We start from the raw sequence: 18,659 nt of genomic DNA, 5'->3' as shown, positions 1-18,659 counted from the left end.
ATCACCTCCTGCAGTACCAATGGCTGATGCAACTGACTAAAATGGAAGGACTGGAAAAAGTGATCTGGGCAGGAAAGGAGAAAGTGAAACAAAACATTTCCTTTTTAATTTACTTATCGTCTGGATTTTGCAGTAGCCTGTGAATACCTAGTTTTTACCACATCGATGTCCCTCGTCCACACTTAACCCCTCTATTAATGCTCTGAAAGTGACAGGACAGAGCTAGCATGAAAAACAGCAGTGGGTGTTTTCTCCTTAAGGGCAGCCAAGAGTTACTCGCTTCTGGTATCAAAGGTTTTTGGAGGAAACATCTGAATTACCAGGGAGGAAGGAAGGCACTGCTTTGTTCTTCCAGGGCTCTCTTATCTAAACCGGGGAAAGCCAGCCCCTACAACATCCAAGCCCACAGGGGAAACAACCAAGGTACAGAGTCCAGTTGGGGGGCAGTGATGCACCCACTGCACCCACGAAACACACTGCTGTCTGCTCAGAACACCAACAGCAGGCAGAAAAAGATTGGCAGACTCAAGCTGTGACCTAAAACCCTAGTATTTCTCAGCTTACATATAAGAATATCACCTGCTGAAGCAAATCCCTGCAAAAAGATGACACGTGACGTCAAATTTGTCTCTACAAAGCGTGACTGAAATTTCCTGAAAAGAATCTCCTACAAAGCAAGCAAGATTAGCCAGGAATGTCCACCATGCAGTGCCAGGCTCCCTCATGCAAGGAGGTTTTAAGCCACTTTAGAAAAGGATACAGATTTTAAACAGTTTAACAACAAAGCAACATACAAAGGTTATGACCTCAAAATAAGTTACAAAAGAAGACTGACTTATGTTCATTTCTCTTTTAACTCATCCGTACTGCAGAGTTTGAGTGTTTCTGACCCATGAAGTACTCTAACACTACAATTTTCTATGCTAGTTCTACGACAGCCAGGTAGCCACCATACTCCCTCAATTAACTTGGATTTTGTTAAAATGTCATTAACTGCTTATCCATACACATATTCACGTTCTTATGGCATTTGTGTGCTGCATAATAAAGAGGTCTTTGGCTTTTGAAGTGATTTTCACCAGTGTGCCAGAACTGCACTCATCCTTCTTCCAGTGGAAAGAAAAACAAAACCCAACCAAACAAAAAAAAATACCACAAAGTCTGAGGCATCTGTTTCCTGCAAATTGTTATTCTTCTAGGCATACCAAGAATATCAAAGAATAGAAAGACGTCATCAGATCTAAACATTAATTTTTTTGATATTTAAAATGTGTGTTTTCCTACTGCCCAGGTAACATTCACTTCACATTTCTTCTCTTCCACTCCCTCCCATCTGATAGCATCTTAACTTAAACCTGTTTTAGCATTCTGCACGTTGTGGGAACTGATGTACGAAAACCTGCGCAGTTATTTCCAGTAAAAACACAGAGGATAGCAAGCCTTACCATGAGAGGCAATCCTTGAGGGCATTGAAATACGGGTATCTGGATATAACGCAAATAGCGAGCGGTACGAAACACTCCGACTTCTTCTCAGTCCGTGCAGATTCCCAGGGGGGCTGACCGTTTGAGGAAATACAGCCACCCTACAAGGAAACTACAGATTAATGTGTTTATGTTAATCAGGAATTTGTGGCTGGTATTTTCTTGAGAGCCCAAGAGATACGATACCCAATTCCCTCTGCATTTTCAGGGGATTTGGATGCCTATCTCCCTTGAGCTCTTCAGAAAAATTTCAGCCTACACGACTAAACACACATATCAAAAAGAATTTTAGCAGAGAAGATATTTAGAAAGAACAGAGGGCACAGCCTTCACAAAAAACGTGCCCAAGGGACAAGTCTGCTCTTAAATATTCAGTCAAAACTCCTGAAAAACCTGTTATGGATTTTAATCAGAGTACACTAGAACAGCAATGCATTAAATTACAATGGCATTATAAAGTATGATTTGTTCTATACTTCTGCTAAGAAAAACTATGTTAACTAATTGCAGAAATTAAACCCGGCATTATTTTCCAAGCATTTTATTTTATATCTTTTAATATGTTTCAATAATGGCATGAGTTAAATAACATACTTGCATAGGCTGGTAGTACTGTGCAACAACACCATATGTTCTGTTACCACAGACATCTGTGAAGACCAGGAAATGAATCTGGTCCTCTTTTGATTCAGAAGTTACATGAAGTCCTCCTGCAATGAAGACAGAAGTTTGTTTGTTTTTTTTTAAGACTATATATATATATGTAGTTAAAATATATAATGATACATATATACACACAGTGACAACTGCTTGAAAAGTGATTATTCATACCAAATACTGCACATTTCTACTTAATTTCAGGAGAAATGTGTCATCTGAAGGGATTAAAATGCACATATACAATCCAATCAATCTAAGGTTTCTTACAAAGGTTGCAAGCCACACATTACTGAAGAAGCCAGAAATATTCCACAATTATTTTGCATTTTAAATGGAAAGTACAATAGATGAGTTTTGCTCACTCCCCCCTCAAGGTATCTGTAAGGTGTGCAGTACTAATATGCATGTTAAAATTGCTGCACTTAAGCCTGGAGGAAAGAGTCATTACTAACTTTATTGTATATGTTAAGAATACACTAATGAGGCTATCTTAATAGCAAATGCAAATTCCAAGAGTCATTTAAAAAAAAGGGGGGAAAAAAAGAAAAAGTGCACGGGTGCTCATCCATTTAAGCCAAGATTGTGAATCCGTTGTGGACGGGGATTTTCTGCTTCCCTCCCCTGCACCTGCTGCAGCTTCTTGTTCTAACGGGTCTGTCCCACCCAGTTCAGCCCTACTCTCATCACTGACCTGCTGAGAAGTAGACACAGTTTTTGTACTGTGGAATTCACTAAGAGAGTGAAGATGATCGTGTTATGGGTCATGAAAAACATATTAAAACAGTTCTCACTTAGAAGTGAGAGCCCTACAGTACCTGGGAAGCACAGCTGTGGCAAACCAATAAGATCAATGTCCTTTGGAACTGTAATGTCCTCGGTGTCGGGCACTTTCTGCTCCCCATTGACACTCTTGATGTTTTCAAACTTGGGTTTCTCCTTCTTCTTTCGGAAAGACCGACGCTTACTTCTGTTCAAATTATTAGTGCTTGTATTAGCCGTGTGAATATCATCTCTGCTGATGAACGGAGGCACAAATACAGAAAGAACTTCCGGATCAAGGGGAGGAAGATTTTTGGTTCTTCTTTGAGTATCCTATAAAAAATAACAATAATGCATTAAGTTGATACTCATCCTGCTAGGTTTTTAAACCATTCTAACCCTGTTTTCTCCCTGCTTCTACAGTTGTGGGTTTAGAATACATTTTTCTCTTCTTAAATAATTCATTTTTCCTTCCAATTTCCCTCTTTAAATAAATCAGTGCAAGGGGAATACTCTGGTCATTTTTAATCTGTAAAGAATCATTCTTCATCTTTCAAAAACATTCCTTATCAGTAATCCCTTTCACATAAAAAACTAACAAATATCAAATAAGCTATTTCCTCCTTCCAAGCATTAGGATTAAACACAGGCTCTCTATAAAGTAGCAAAACAAACCAGGCAACAAATAAATGAAAACAAACAAACCAAAGGAAGCAGAGCTGAACTCCCTGGGTAAGTCTTTGTTCAGTTTCAGGGAAAGTTAGGTTTTGACTCAGAATAACATCGACAAGAGAAGGAGGGGGGCCCTTTCACAAAACAACTTCTTGGATTCTTGACCACATACCTGACATGAGTAGCTGCATTTGAACTACTTCGCTGTCATTTTAATTCTTTTGGCAAGGCAAAAGCAGCAAGTGAGAACTTTGTTTAACCAACGGATATTTGGAAACAGGAAAGGCAAGCCTCAGTGTGGCTGACAAGCCTTTCCGTGTGCATTTTTTGCCAACCTTAAAGACAGACAAAGCATGCATACAGCTTCTTTTACCCTAAGACATGATGCAACTGGCACTTATATTTTAAATAATCATTGAATAGCAGTGCCGGCCTCATCATTTGCCCCACTTTTTCAGGTAGCTGTAATATACAAAGCTCTGTTTGTTCACTGAAGCCCATCCTCCTCTGTCAAAGTTTTGTAACAGGAAGTCTCAGCATACACATTCCAGCAGATGAGCCCACCAGCGGTCTTCTTTACTTGTGAGGCATCACAGGAAAAATGAGAAGGAATACTTAACCTTCATGATATATTAGTTACTGGATCGTTAAGATCCACCATATTCTATAATAGCATACTTGAAAGAAAATACATAAAAATAAGTGAGAAACCTAACATGATCCCTCTCAAAAAAAAATAAATAATAATAAAACACAAACAGAAAAAAAACACTGCTAAGCACTGCAGAAGGAAGTTGAGAATTAAGGCTTAGCCCTGAGGCTGTTGCACTAGGAAAACACAGACCCACTCCAACAGCAGCAATCTCAACTTGGCAGCTTTGCCCCGCAGAGCTTTTGATAGGAGGCTGCTGCGACAAGGCAATCCCTGACTGCCTCTGAAGGCATCTCTGTGCTACAGAGCGCTGGATGGCAGCCAGCAATTCCACGGCCCCTCAGCTAAACAGCTCCTAACGTGGCAGGGCCTTGATGGCTGGGACTACAAGAGAGGCATTAGACACCAATTTGATTTTTTTCCCACAGAACAGCCTCGTCAGCGCTGTTGCTGGCTCAGTGACCCAGTTGTCAGCAGTCAGATCAGCTCTTATTAAGATCTAAAGCCCAAGTCATATTTTCTTAACCTCTCAGATCAGAGAACGAAGAGGCAGCAACCCAACAACATCCACTTGTGTCTACTATTCTTTGAGCATTTCTTATTCTCTGCTTCTCCTGCCACTTCTCTGTTTTGGGATGCTTCTCACTACCGAATGCCCTCGCAGCACACCTAGCTTCTTGTAAAGACTTGTGCCATTTCTCTCCTTTAATTCTGCAAGATTTCTGATGTCAGTGACTTTATTCTGTCACTATTTGCACCAATTATGCTCCTGTGACAACAGTGCCACATGCAACACAGATAAAAGAGACTTCTTTAAAAACAAAAAAAAACGAAACAATGACCACATTGCTTTTGACAAAAACAAGGAGTATTGAAACCACAGAACGGAGAGTCCTCTCAGCCGTGTGATCTTGACTATTTGGTGTCTCCTCGATGGCATTCTCCTCTTCCCATCACTAAAGAAGTTAATTCCACCTCAAACGTCACCAAAGAATTGGCTTCTTTAAGGAAGAACCAGGCAGGGAAAGGTATGAAGGCTTCCCCTAGAGGAAGGGACCTCTGGAGGTGACAGCAATAATAACTTTGAAGTTAAATCAAGTTGCTCTGGGTCTCATCCAGCAGTTTCAGAAATCCATCGAGAAGCAGATTCTCCCAACTTGTGCTGCAGCCCTCAAATAACTCAAATCACTTCTTCTGGTAGCCCTCCTGCTGGTCAGCAGCTGTCTGTATCAAGGTACCCAAAGGTGGGCCGGTATTTCAGGTGTGTCCTCGAGAGCATTGAGCTACAATAATAACAATAATCACCACTTAGCTTCACCTATCAGCAATGGTCTTGATAACACAGGTCACTACCTGGCAGCTTTCACTGCCACAAGCTCACACTGCTGACTAATATTCAACGTGCTCACACCTGGCTGCTTCTGCACAACGTGACACCTCACTTCCAGAAGGCCGTTACAGAAAATGTCCAAAAAAAAATGGTTTGGTGGCGATGTCTGCTTTGGGATGGCCAGAAAGCACAACGCAGCCATTAAAGAGCAGCATCTGTAATACTTATGGTGGTGGGCAGGTCAAAAACCCAGCAACGATGGAGCCAGTGGAAGATCCCAGACGTTTCGCAGACTGCATGTCACATTCATCACTTCAAAACTCAGCTTTATATCTGGAAATCTTAGAGCGAAAATTATCTTGGCAATAAGGACAATTACTGGGTGACAGCCCAGAAACTTCTGTGCAAAATTGTCTCTTTGTTCCCGGAATCCCCACTGGCAACAGGTCTCTTAAAATTTCTCCTGTTTGGGGAGTGGTTTAAACATCACGCTCCCACTGACCTCACTGACTTTATTACTCCACATTGCAATAAAGTTAATGCATAAACACAATTTCCAGACCAAGATCTGAAGCATTGACAAGGTTATCCTACTGTTACATCTGCAAATATCACCAGTTTCCATACACATTTTATTATTCCTGTCAGAAGTTCTCTTCTTTCTGCACTCACTGGAATTACACAAAACATATCCCAACATTTTCTGACGTCCATAGTGCTGTGGAAGGAAAAGGAAGTGGGATAAACCTACAAACTTTCCCCAAGATAACAATTACCCTGTGGTGTAACAGCTTGAAGAGATGTTACTGTAGTAACATCCACACCCACAGAGCCTACTTTCCTTTCTGACACTGTGAGCAAAAAGAGGATTCAAAGCATGTGATGTGATCAGAACAATGGAAAGGCTTCTTTTATTTTTTTAAGCCAGTTTCCTATTTATTGTTCCACATGTTTTTGGAAGCAATGAACTCAGGCTGAGCATACAACAGTGGATGAAAGTGAAAAGGAAATCCATCCCTTCTGGGTCTGCTCCTGAAGCAGCTGCCAGAACAACACGTACACACCAATTTCAAAAGCCTGGTGGCAACATTTATGGCATAACTACTTCCCCAATTTGAATGTATACATGAATGAGATCCTGGAATTTGAACCTCTGCTTAGCCACTATCACTGAAGAGGCTGACATCAGCAGAAACCGTCTCCTGAGTGAGTAAGCAACAATAATATTTTAACAAAGCCTTTTTTTTATCTAACACTATGAGAGCGCACGGCCAAATCCAAGCTGAAGAAAGACAGGAGATCCGTGGGAGCAGGAGCTCGGCTTTTAGTGCATACCAGCAGCATCACAGCTATTCCCACAGCCGGACAGCCTCAAGCAGATCCATCAGCACGTACCAACAAAGCAAAATTAACCAGAGGACTTTAATTGTTAACTCACATGTGCAGCAGCGGGTCCTGAGCATATTACAAATATTCGAGGCTGAGTCCAACCTATCGACTCCTGCTGTACTTGAATCAAACAGGTTGTAATTGGGAGCACTTAATGAGCCTAACCTTAACCTCAATACCAGGATTTCGACCTTTAGGTTGCCCTCAGGGTACCAGTTACCTGGCTTTATTCCCCTACTTTTAGCTTGTTTTCCACCAGAGGTGGGAAATGGGATGTTAACCTGTAAAGTATACACACTATCCAAGCATTTTGCCTATGTAGAGCTACTTTGCACCCTCCACCAAAGCCCAGACCTTCAACAAAGCGCAATTACTTCACATTTTTTGCAGAATTCCCCCTGCTGCTGACGGTCTCCTGTCAACTTTTCGAGCGTTTCTGCCGCACCCGATGCCAGCACGCAGGCAACCCAGGTGCTTCGCCCGCCTCAACACTTCGGGAAAGAAGCCCAAGGAAGGCAGGGAGGAAAAAAAAAATCTGGAGAAGAAGCTGCAGAGGTTGTCCCATGGAGGTTACCTCACGGAGGAGGCTGCCCGCCGCTCCCCCTCAGCCCCCCGACCCCCCTCACCTGCAGGAGCGCCCTCAGCTGCTCTTTGGGCACGCCGACCATCAGGCAAACCTCCAGCAGGCCCGAGGGCAACACGTCCTCCATGGCACGGCGGCACGGCAGCACGGCAGCACGGAGCGGCACGGGCCGGCAGGACGCGGCGCTCCGCCACCTTCCCTCAGCACCACCCGTCCCCTCCCCTCAGGCGGCCCCGGGGAGGAGCCGCTCCCTCAGGGGGCTCCGCGCCCTCCTCTCCCCTCAGGGAGTTCCGCTTTCTGATTGGCCGCCCTTCACGTCGCTCTGAGGATGCGACCAATAAGAGACGCGGAATTGAGTTAGGCGGGCTTTTCGGGGCGGGGCTTCGCCTCTTGTCACCGCCCGGGCTGAGGGGAAGCCCGGCTCGCCGCATGGCGGCAGCCGATCGGCGACCGTCGCGGCTCCTCCTCGGGGAAAGCTCCCGGGGAAGCCGCTCCCCGCCTCAGGGGGAGGCTCCTTATTTTATCCCGAGAGAAAACAAGCCCTTTTTCTTTCTTTAACCCTGAGGTGCCTCGAGGCTGCCCGCTTCCTCATAGAGGCGGGTGCAGTTAGCGGTGCCGCTCGCCTCATGTTTGCTCCAAGTGACTCAGCAGCAGTGCGTGGCTGCCATTAAATACACCATTAAATACGAGCCCCGTTTACATAACGTGTCACAGTTTCATAGTTTCGACGAGCCGTAACCGCAGAGCGGGTTGCGGGCTGTGGGGTGTTTTCGCCTCACAGCAGCAGGGCCCCGGCTTCGAGCTGCCCACACAAGCGAGGGGATGGCGAGGGGATGCCGTGGTTTCTTTTCCAGCTCTTTAATCTACGCAGATACTGAGTCACTTCATACCTACTGTCTCAAATTGGCTTTCCCTGACCGAAATCTGCGTCCTCTGGGACTGGCACGTAATTTTATCGGTGGCTGCACGAGGTACCTGCGACTGCGGCGAGCAGTTTCTTTGAAACCGAAAGTGTGAGAGGTAAATTCACCACAGCCACCAACCTCTTCGTGGTTTACTCACGTCTTACACACACAAAAAACTCCTGGTAGAAGTGCCTTTTCGTGGAGATTTTATAAACTTTTTTTTTTTTTTTTTTTTACAGCCTCACGTGTTCTCAGATAACTTTTTGGGGGAAGTCACACAAAAGAAACTCATTATATACCACTGACTAAAAGAAGGAAATTCTTGAAAACCTAGAAGCTCAGGGATTATTTCTTCCAAGCCTCACAGATTTGCATTAATCCCTTACAGCCTTAAAATTCAGTGTTAAAATCATCTTGTTTAGCTTGCATAGCCCAGGACGTGGAATCAGAGGGATTTCTGGATTTCTGGATGCTTCTGACTGATGCATGAGTCCTGAAATAGGGTTTGATTGCAATCCCTGCTAGAAGTCATCTTACTTTTGGTTTCACTGTTCAGTTCGGCTTTTTGCCACTGGTTCATGTTAAGCTTTGTCTCCTGTTTGAACATCTTTGCTACAAAGAGATTTCTCCTTGCAGAGAAAATGTAGAGTTCAAGACAATTCTTGATCACAATTTATTTTTAAGAAATCATACAATTTATGTATACTCATTAAAATTCTTCCCAGTCACATCTGTGCATCTTTTCTCAAACTCTTCACAGTTTCTGGATATTCTTAGGGTTATTACTTCCACAGTGACAGCCCTACATCTCACAGTCTTTGACCCGTGTCTGTGACCTGCTGTTTGACCACATTAAAAGAAACATACAAATGAACAAAGGCTATTTAGCAATCTAGGTCACCCTACAGTTAATTACTCTGTATTATGATTAGTTTCAGATTTCTCTGCTCTCTGCAATGATAAATAGTGAATGATTCCTGTTCATAATTAGTCTAGCCCTCAAGAAGTTGTAAAAGCAGAACTACAAGATAAAAGGTGACAATGTGAATCTCTGATACAATCTCAAAAACTTTGGAAACAGGAAAACAGGTAAATGGGCTCACTGGTAGGAGACAGAATAATTGACAGAGAAGAATCCCTCTGTGTTACAAGGGGATTCACGTAGTTGAATCAACTTTACCCAAGAAAAATTGACATCTGAGGAAGAAATATAGACTTTTAATATTCTCTTTTTTTGCAAGAGTACAAATACAGTAGATTTTTCTTTGTTAACTATCTGATGTGGTGCTCAACTGCTTAGAGTACATGAAGAAAAACTGCTGCTGTAGATACATCTGAAGATGTAAGATGCCCTTGAGTGGGCAAGGCTCTATCGGACCTGAAGGCCATGTCTTGGTAAAGATTCCCTTAACATAGAAATCTAATTCAGCTTTCAGTGTTCCTTTGATGCCATCTTGCTTATAAAATATAACCAACCCAATCAGATGAGAAGCCTCGAGCTGTCTCTAGCATTAAGGACATCATCAAAATCCCATAGTCACAGGGAATATCTTCCATCTTCCATGTTCTGCCTTGCATCTGAAATCTCTTCCGAAATCTTCTCCAGGTGGAAGAGAAGGTGGACTTCCACCTTCACCTCTTTCAAATCGAGTGACTGCAAATCAGATTTGTCTGACAGTCATGCTACGAACCACATGGGCATGGTTGACGTGCTCTCCATCACCCCAGAAGAGAGCTCAGTGTGACTTTGTTGGGTTGCAGACATCTGTAGAGAACACCTCTAGTTAGTTAAACGAACCCTACCCATGTCATAGTAAAGCCAGTCAATGTGTCTTCGTCGTTGCATCTTCCCACACAAGTCTTCTGTCATCTTTGGTACCCAAACTACAGTGCTCGGTCCTCAACCTTTATGCTGCCTCCCAAAGGATGTGGCACAACTCATGATAACAGCAGCGCTGAGGTAAAGAAGAGAAAGGAGTTTGCCCTCCAGAAGCCCTAGGACTGTGAGCTGTAAAGCACAGAAGTGCCCTAAGGAGTTACAAGATGGTTATCGGGCGTGTTATTTTAGTGCTGATTTCCGTTCATGCTTGTGCACGTTCTCAGAGCTGTGAATTATGTGTCAGCTACACAAGGAGCGTACAGTTTCTAACTTTTGCAGAGTTTCACCATGATTTATATAAGTCGACAGGCATTTCCTTTTGCCACTGAATATAGACATCATTTGTTTTCTGCAGGTTTATTCACATGCTGCTCAGTATCCTCCCCTTCACTTACAATTCAGATCGTCTTGCAATGTTCTTCCCAACTTCAGCATTTCAGCGTTGTAATCCTTCTCTCAGAAGGAATACAAAGCAGGAGAATCCCATGGCCGTGCAGAGAAAGGTATTTATGGGCAGCCATGACATCGCTTTCATTGCCGGACAATGCAAATTTAAACTGGTATTAGCAACCACTTGGTAACGGGCTATGCAAATTGAATTATTATTTTCAAACACAGGCCCTGCACCGGCTTAGAATATCTCAGAGCCTCAGATATTTATTCCCATTCTTACTAATGCTATAAAAATGACTGTGATAAATGTTTATCTTACTTATTGTCCAGCTGAGGATAACGGCTTTGACTTCAGTATTATTCTCTAAAAGGTCACCAGATTCAGCAGGAAGGCATCAGAGGGAAAGGAGGACAGCTTAGGCATCTCAGCAGCTATTAACAGTTCCATTTGCATCTTCCTTTTTGACTTGGCTTGTCTGGTACTCTTACGGTACCGAGCTAGTACCTCTGCACTGCCCCACAGCAATCCCAGAACTGTCAATAGCAGTCTTTGCACCTGCAAAAACATCCAATTAATTGGATGTGCTGCACACAGAATGCTCGTCAGCTTTTATGATGCTTGCAGTTAATTTACCTTAATGGCTGTCACCTCCTTTGAGATATAAAGGCGGATCCAGCCACACTGTGAATGAGGGTAGGATGTGGGAGGGAAAAAAAGGTGCCACGACCACACAATGTGCAGCAGCGTTGTGTGAGCGGGTGTTTGTGCCCCACCAGGGAGGGAGAGAGGGCTAATGAGGAATTTAACATCTCCTTAGCCCCGCTGTAATCCCACTACCTGATAAAAGCTGCAAAGGATGTAGGATAACACTAAATTCAGTAGAAGAGCTGCCATGGTGGTTGCGGCTGGAGCACTTGACCTGAGAGGAGTCAAAGGAACAGGGCTGGAGAAGAAATGGCATCGGGGAGCTACGAGCAGCCCCAGTACCTCCAGGTCATCGACAAGACACGGCCAAGCTCATAACCGAGGTGCACAACAGGAGCAACAGTGGTCAAAACTGAAATGGGAAGTACTGAATGTATCTGAGGAAAATATTTTTCATTCTGAGAATAGCAAAGCACTGGAAAAGGGGCCCGGAGATGTTCATCTGTGGAGATTTTCAAGAAGAGACTGAATAAAGCCATGAGCACATGGATCTGACCTGACAGCTGACCCTGCCTTGAGCAGGAGTTTGGACTTGAGACCTCCTGAGGTCCCTTCCAGCCTGGATGAGTCCGTCATCCTCAGCGACTTTGTAGAGCTTAGGGAAATGGTTTAGTGGGGACTGTTAGCGTTAGGTCAGAGGTTGGACTCGATGATCTTGAGGTCTCTTCCAACCTAGAAAATTCTGTGATTCTGTGATTCTGTGACTCTCTGTACAAACACAACAAGAAGGCTAAAAATTCTTTCCATATAGGAAATGAAATGTTAGAATTGCAGGCAACCAAGTAGGGAAAATCCTCAGCCAGCTGGACAAACAGTGACCTTTCAATTCAACACAAAGTACTTTTTGTGTCAGGGTAACTGAGCCCCAAGAAAATAGCTTTGGGTGTCAATGCAACATTTATTCCCCATCATCTCTACACTCCCATTAAGTAGACTGGCCATAATTTTAGTTTTCTGGACAAAAAAAAAAAAGTCTGTTGAAAGTCCATTGATGAAAAAATAAAGAGCTGAGCTTTATCACACGTAGCACCGCTAAGCTGTCAGGTGCTGGCAGAAGAACCAGACTAATATGAGTGCTGTGAGTATGAGAAACATTTCTCATTTCAGATACTGTGAGATTTTCCTGAGGCTGCAGGAGAGCTCCTTCCTGAATCTAATTACTATAGGGTCAATTTTAGCAGTGTTTTATTTACGTGGGACGTATAGCATGTCCCTCAAATCCGATTTGCTTAACATGACATTTATTGTTCCAGTTAGTTGCCATCTGGCACAATCTCGGGCAGCCAATGGGATTTTGATAGTTTTACAGCTTTTTTTTTATAGTAGCATTAAGGCTTCATAACATTTGTCATTTTACTGCAGTGCTGTTAAAGAAGTGCAGATCCAGAATTATCGAAGTGGTGGGACGAGAGGAGAGCTCCATTAGGGCAGAGAGAAGGAAAACCAGATACAAAAAGTTAAACTTCAGGTAGAATAATTTTTATGTGCTAATTTTTGCATAAATCAATCTCAGAAGCCTTAAAATACATGAAGATAGATATCATAATTCATAACTATAAGCTGTTTTTCTTTGTTTGCTTGTTGTAAATGAAGGAAATTTGTTTCTGTCCCTGGTATCTGACGGAATCTGAAGGTGCTTTGAAGTGGTGAGCATGGGTTTACCAAGGTCAATCAACAAGGCGGTGTAATCTCCAAGTTCCCTTTGGAAACTTGTTTGGATAAAGAGCAGAGCAACCTGGTCTAACTTTGAAGCTACCTCCATTTGAGCAAAGGGTTGGACAGGTGACTTCCAAAGGTTCCTTCTAAACAACACCTGGCTTTGTTTCTATACTTAATTAAGCCTAAATTGCTTTATTTGCATCCAAGGGTCCTCAGAGATTTCGAGGTGCAGCAGAGGGAGAACAAAGTTCAAGCATTTGCATAGCTAAACATATCAGGTACTTTTAGGTGTACTTCTATAGCACTGTAAAAGAAATCTCTTTAAATGTCGCCCGACGGGTCAAATATAGCAATTAGACACAAACTGCTGTGTCGTGTGTGACTGAAACTGGACATAACGTGACTTCTGGTAAATAGTTAACTCCAGTTAACTGCTTCAAAATCCCTCATTTGCATGGGGACATCATAGGGCAACTTGGAACATGAGAGCAAGCAGCCTGCACTGCCCCAAGACCAAGGAAGATTCCACACATAGCTGGGTTTGCAAAGAAAAAATACAATAGTAGAAGCATCGCCCATGGTCTGTGCTTGTTTTTTATGCTGCATTTTTCCCGATATTATAAATAAAGAACTGCCGAAGTCAGGGATGGTAAATTTACCTGACAGTGTGTCCCCTCTGTCTTGTTTCTGTGGTTCTTGTTTGTTCCTCTATGATGGGAATTTCAGTTTTCTGTAGGCTATCCTGTTAGTTAAAGAGCAGAGAGAGTATCTACAAAGGTGAATTATTCATCAGAAGCGTGAGGCTTTCTTTTCTGGCCCAGCTGAACGTAACGCTGTCTGTCTTTATTTCAATTTATCTTTCTTAGGTGCTTGGAGAATTTTTCAAAGTCGATTTACCTCAAATCTTCGAAGAGCAGAAAACCACCTAAATACAGTGGCTCTACGAGATGAAGTAATACAACCCAGCGTAAAAGGAAGTGACTGAAAATCGTAAAAGAAGGGTCATACTCCACACAGATGAACCTTAGATGTAATTATCAAGTGTCAGAAAGAGCAAACAGGTTATAACAGCTTTGGTCTTCCTCCAGTAGCCTAAGTTTTCTTCTCATCCACATGTTTTATATATTGGTAAGATCGCTTGCTGCATCTTTTTTAAAATTAAGCCTCCAGCCCTTAATTTCTTCCTTAGGATCAAGCCCACAGAAGTCATTACAGCATTGCAACATCAGGCTGTAAAAGCCTCAAGTGGGGAGGCATCGAAATACATGTGGGATACATCATTTTGCTGTGGCCTGTACTGCACCAAAAGGGAGGTCGTTTTACAGTCTCCTCTTCATAACGACATGGACGACTACCCCTGAAAATCATGTTATTATGGTAAGGACTTCAAAAGGAAAGAAGGTAATTTATTTACGTAGTGTCCAGAAACATCCAGTCTCTTGAACTGAAGCAAAACTTGAATCTCAACACGGAAGACTGTAGAGTTACTGCAACAGGAGCAGTCTGAGTGCACCAGGGAGGAATCACAGGGGCTATTAATAAAGCGATGACTAGAAGAGTGCTGCAGGGCACCGTGCTGCGAAGTACATTTACAATATGCTATAAAAGTTGCGTTTATTTTTAAATTAACGTCTTTTAAAAGCAGTAAATTTTGCTTCAGAGAAAGCGGCCCCCAGCTGGAGTTTCCAAGTGATCCCGGCCTATCTAAACCTCGTGAAATAACAGCAGCCAAGCCTTCTGTTCTCCTGCTCAGCCAAAAAGCAGCCCCTAAACATAAACAGCACAAAGGCTTTGGCACCAAGCAGCATCTGTAATTCAGCACGGAGCCAGCTGTTGGATCCCCCATGGGATATTCTGGTACTCTGCTTTATTTTTGCTAACACCCAGGTACACTAGAGGGCTCGAGACACCCTTGGTGCCAAGCATCCTGCAGACCTATGGCACAGCGTCTGGTCTGAAGAGCTTACAAAACCAACAGCCAGGCAACGAGGGCTTGTTTTGTCTTTATTCTCTGAGTACAGATGGTGTGCAGTTCTGCTAAATTAAAATAAATACCAGAACTTAAATATAACATCCACATCCTCCAGACAAGTGATTGCATAAATATGCAGAATTTGCAGCCTTGTTTTCATATTAATTCTAACCACATCTCCCTCGTATCGCCAGGCAATGTTTTCCCCTTATTATCTTTCACCACCAGTCTCATTTCAGACAGCAAAGCCAGCTCCAGACAGCCAACTTTCTGATAACAAAATATCCACGGCTCTGGCTACCCCTGCAGCATACGACAGAGCTCTGAAAAGCTCTGCTTACCCTTTCAGCTCCCGGGAAGGAAGAGGGAGAAGGTGTGTGAGATGATGATTCAGAGATGGCCACTGCCCGAGCAACAGCTTCTGAGTTCGACTTTCCCATTCTGTTCAAGGCACAAAGAGCAAACCCAGCTCTTCATGACTTTCCCCGGAGTTTTCCATCCCAGATCTTCTGCTTAAATTCATCCCATGTCCCATGGCAGGAGCAAGGTTTGTATAAAAGATACAGGTCAGGAAGGAGGCTGAGGTCATTATTTTTTTTTCGGGTTCACCTCATTGACTCTGCATAACACGTTTCCCTTACCTTTTACAAAGGAGTTGTAAAAAGGGTTTCTGTAGAAGTCATTAGCACTTGCACTGCAGGAGAACCTAAAGCCATCTGAATCCAGACCTCTGAAGGCAGGATGAGCTCCCAGGCTTTGCCTTAGGGAACGTGCTCTCCACCTTTCCTGGCCCTCATTGCCCATTCTGCCCCGAGGCAGAATGGAAGCAGTTAATGATAGCTGTGAGGAACACCACAAGCTGTGTGGATGCCAATCCTAATGGCACGTGTCTCTTCCTGCGGCTCCAATTTCATGGCATCCAGGCACTCTCAGGTCTGAATTGCAAACTAGGCTCTGCTTTCCACTCTTGCAATCATCCACCCATCCAGATTTTCCTCCTTTTTAATTGAGAAAGGGAGGTTGTGAAATTCCTGTTGCTGAGCAACCTGATCTAATTTCCATGTCAGCCCTGCTTGGAGCAGGGGATTGCACGTTGAGACCTTCAGAGATCACTTCACATTTGATTTTTTCTGATTCTTCCCTCCATAAAAGCAGGTGCATTGGGTGTCTTCATCAAGTTTTGCTTGAGCAGAGCCAGCTCCAGCCACCTCTAAAAGAGGGTAGGTTTAAATTAGACATCAGGAAGAAATTCTTCACTCAGAGGGTGCTGAGGCCCTGGCACAGGCTGCCCAGAGAAGCTGTGGATGCCCCATCCCTGGAGGTGCTCAAGGCCAGGCTGGATGGGGCTTTGGGCAACCTGGGCTGGTGGGAGGGGTCCTGGACCATGGCAAGGCGCTAGATTTAGATGGGCTTTAAGTTCCCTTCCAACCCAACCCATCCTGTGATTCTTTGTTCTCCAAAATGCACTCACTGCAGGCCAGAGCCGAGCCCATCAGTGTTGCTGCTTGCACCTCTGCAATAACATTTCAGGAGAAAGGGTAAAAACCCCACACAGCAGCTGTGAGGTGCAGGGGGAAGGCATTTTTAGTTTTGTTTCTCACCATCCTGCTCTATTTTTAATTGGCAATAAACTAAATGAATCTTCCCCACGTTGAGTCTGCTTTGTCCGTGGTGATCATCGGTACGTGATCCCCCCAACTTTATCTCAACCCACAAACTTTTCTGTCTTGTTTTTCTCCCATTGTCCTGTTGAGGAGGGGGAGTGCGAGAGCAGCTGGTGGGAGTCCGGCAGCCAGCTGAGGTCAAACCCACCACAGCAGGTAATGAACTTTACGAGCCATGCCCTGAGCACTGAAAGCACATGAACAGCACTGTGGAACTCGTGATGGGATTTGTTCAAGTGCATAAGGGTACCAGGATGTGCTCTTTTATGAAAATCCTGCAACAACACTCAGAAAACATTTTCTGTTTATAGTTGGATCACTCAAATCATTGATTGGTATTAGGAAACAACAAAATTTTCAATTATCAATTCCAGTTCTTTGCTCTAATTTTTGCTATTCTATTTATGAGTGCATAAATACAAATAAATACAACCATGATACATAAAGCAACAGAGACACTATTTCTCAAAAGGGTTAAGAAAAAGAAGAAAAAAACAAAACAAAACAAAACAAAAACAAAAAAACAAAAAAAAAAAAAAAAAAACAAAAAAAAAAAAAAAACAAAAAAAAAAAACAAAAAAAAAAAAAAAAAAAAAAAAAAAAAAAAACAGCATTAAGGCACTACTATATCGTGGCAAGGCAGTTATTTATTCCAAGCTGAAGGGACTGGTTTCACACACAAAGGTGATCAGGGGTCAGTGTTATCTCCCTTCACTGCTTATATTGTCTTTGTTAAGTTTTAATCTGTTCTGCTCTCACTAGTGTCCACTTTTTTTTTCCAGAAGGAGGGAAAATATCTGGCAGCACCGAGGACTGAAGTAATAAGGAAGCTTGGGAAAAGACTGCACATATTCAGTCGTGAGTACTGTTAGTAAGTTAGTGCCAAGTGAGGTGTGTCATATCAGATTCACAACACCAAATCCAGCCACCCCTGCTCATAAGATATACCCCCACCAGCTGCACAGAAAGAACAGGAAAAAAAAGCAGGAGGTGATCTGATTAAAAAGAATTTGGATGGAACCATGACTTCTCCTGGGGAAGAAAGGGAAAATGCTGTGTTATTACTGATTTATTTAATATCACAGCCCTTTGTGACACACTGTAGGCATGCAAGGTCCTACTGGAAGGAATCTGTCTTTGTAAGTGTGTGCAAACACCCTGGATGCAGACCGTGAAACTGCAAACAAAGGTGGTGTGCTCTGCTTTTGACAAAGTAGTGGGATGGGCACATATGCAATGAGAAATAATCACAGCTCTGTCACCAGAAGTTCCCTGTCTCCCACGACTACCCCCAAATAACCAGCTCTGCAGAAGCTGCTGACTAGTAAGGATGTTCCACAAGCAATGTCTTTTCTGAGTGTTACTGCCATTAACTTTGCATGTTAGCAAAACAAAGCAAGTCTTTTCCCTCCAGCCTGTCATTCTTCAGGCTTTTTGATAGAATCATTGAGTCGTTAAGGTTGGAAGAGATGATACTGCTGGTACAGACCAGTATGTAAAAATTACCAGTTGTTAGGGAAACTGTAGCTCTGTCTCCTAACAGCTGTGGAGACCAGGTTTCAAACTGGTAGTGGGATGAGGACATCAGTGACAATAGAGAGAGTTTAGGGTGAATTTCAGCCTAGTTCCTTCACTTGGTACCAAGACAGATGAGATAAACCTCAGCTTAATCGTTCTAATAAGAGTACAGAGAAAATTGAATTAAGAGATACAGATAAATTCTCAAGAAGCACTTGCACATCTGCATCTTTCCAATTACAACAGAGGGGAAATAAAAATCACATTTGATGTCATCTGCACATTTACTGCTTAGACTGTTGTTGGGATGATTAACAAAAAGCTAAATTAGGTAGTGTTTTTCCACCATATTTAACTGCTAATAACAAATTACTAAGACTAGCAAACGGCTCTGCCTGAAAGATTAGCCTGAAGTTTGTAGTTCTGGTGTACTA

General features: G+C 43.1%; 1 protein-coding gene and 1 long non-coding RNA gene across 2 annotated transcripts in view; one reads left to right on the top strand and one right to left on the bottom strand.

Moving 5' to 3' along the window:
* Positions 1 to 14,892, bottom strand: part of DENND3 (DENN domain containing 3) — a 40,393-nt gene extending 25,501 nt beyond the window's left edge. Inside the window, exons 1-5 of the mRNA XM_084509005.1 lie at positions 14,889 to 14,892; positions 7,573 to 7,664; positions 2,960 to 3,236; positions 2,079 to 2,194; positions 1,446 to 1,585 (exon numbers count right to left, since the gene is read on the bottom strand). Coding sequence (XP_084365131.1) covers positions 1,446 to 1,585; positions 2,079 to 2,194; positions 2,960 to 3,236; positions 7,573 to 7,656 — 617 coding nt within the window. The 5' untranslated portion in view covers positions 7,657 to 7,664; positions 14,889 to 14,892. The remainder of the gene's footprint in view (positions 1 to 1,445; positions 1,586 to 2,078; positions 2,195 to 2,959; positions 3,237 to 7,572; positions 7,665 to 14,888) is intronic.
* Positions 7,949 to 18,508, top strand: LOC311431494. The gene is made up of 2 exons (XR_014689488.1): positions 7,949 to 8,549; positions 17,490 to 18,508. It is a non-coding gene; the product is annotated as an uncharacterized lncRNA (long non-coding RNA).
* The last annotated feature ends 151 nt before the right edge of the window (positions 18,509 to 18,659 follow it).

The sequence above is a fragment of the Aythya ferina genome, assembly GCF_964211825.1.
Source record: "Aythya ferina genome assembly, chromosome: 2".
Taxonomy (NCBI): Eukaryota; Metazoa; Chordata; class Aves; order Anseriformes; family Anatidae; genus Aythya; species Aythya ferina.
This window is presented reverse-complemented; position numbering and strand designations above follow the sequence as displayed.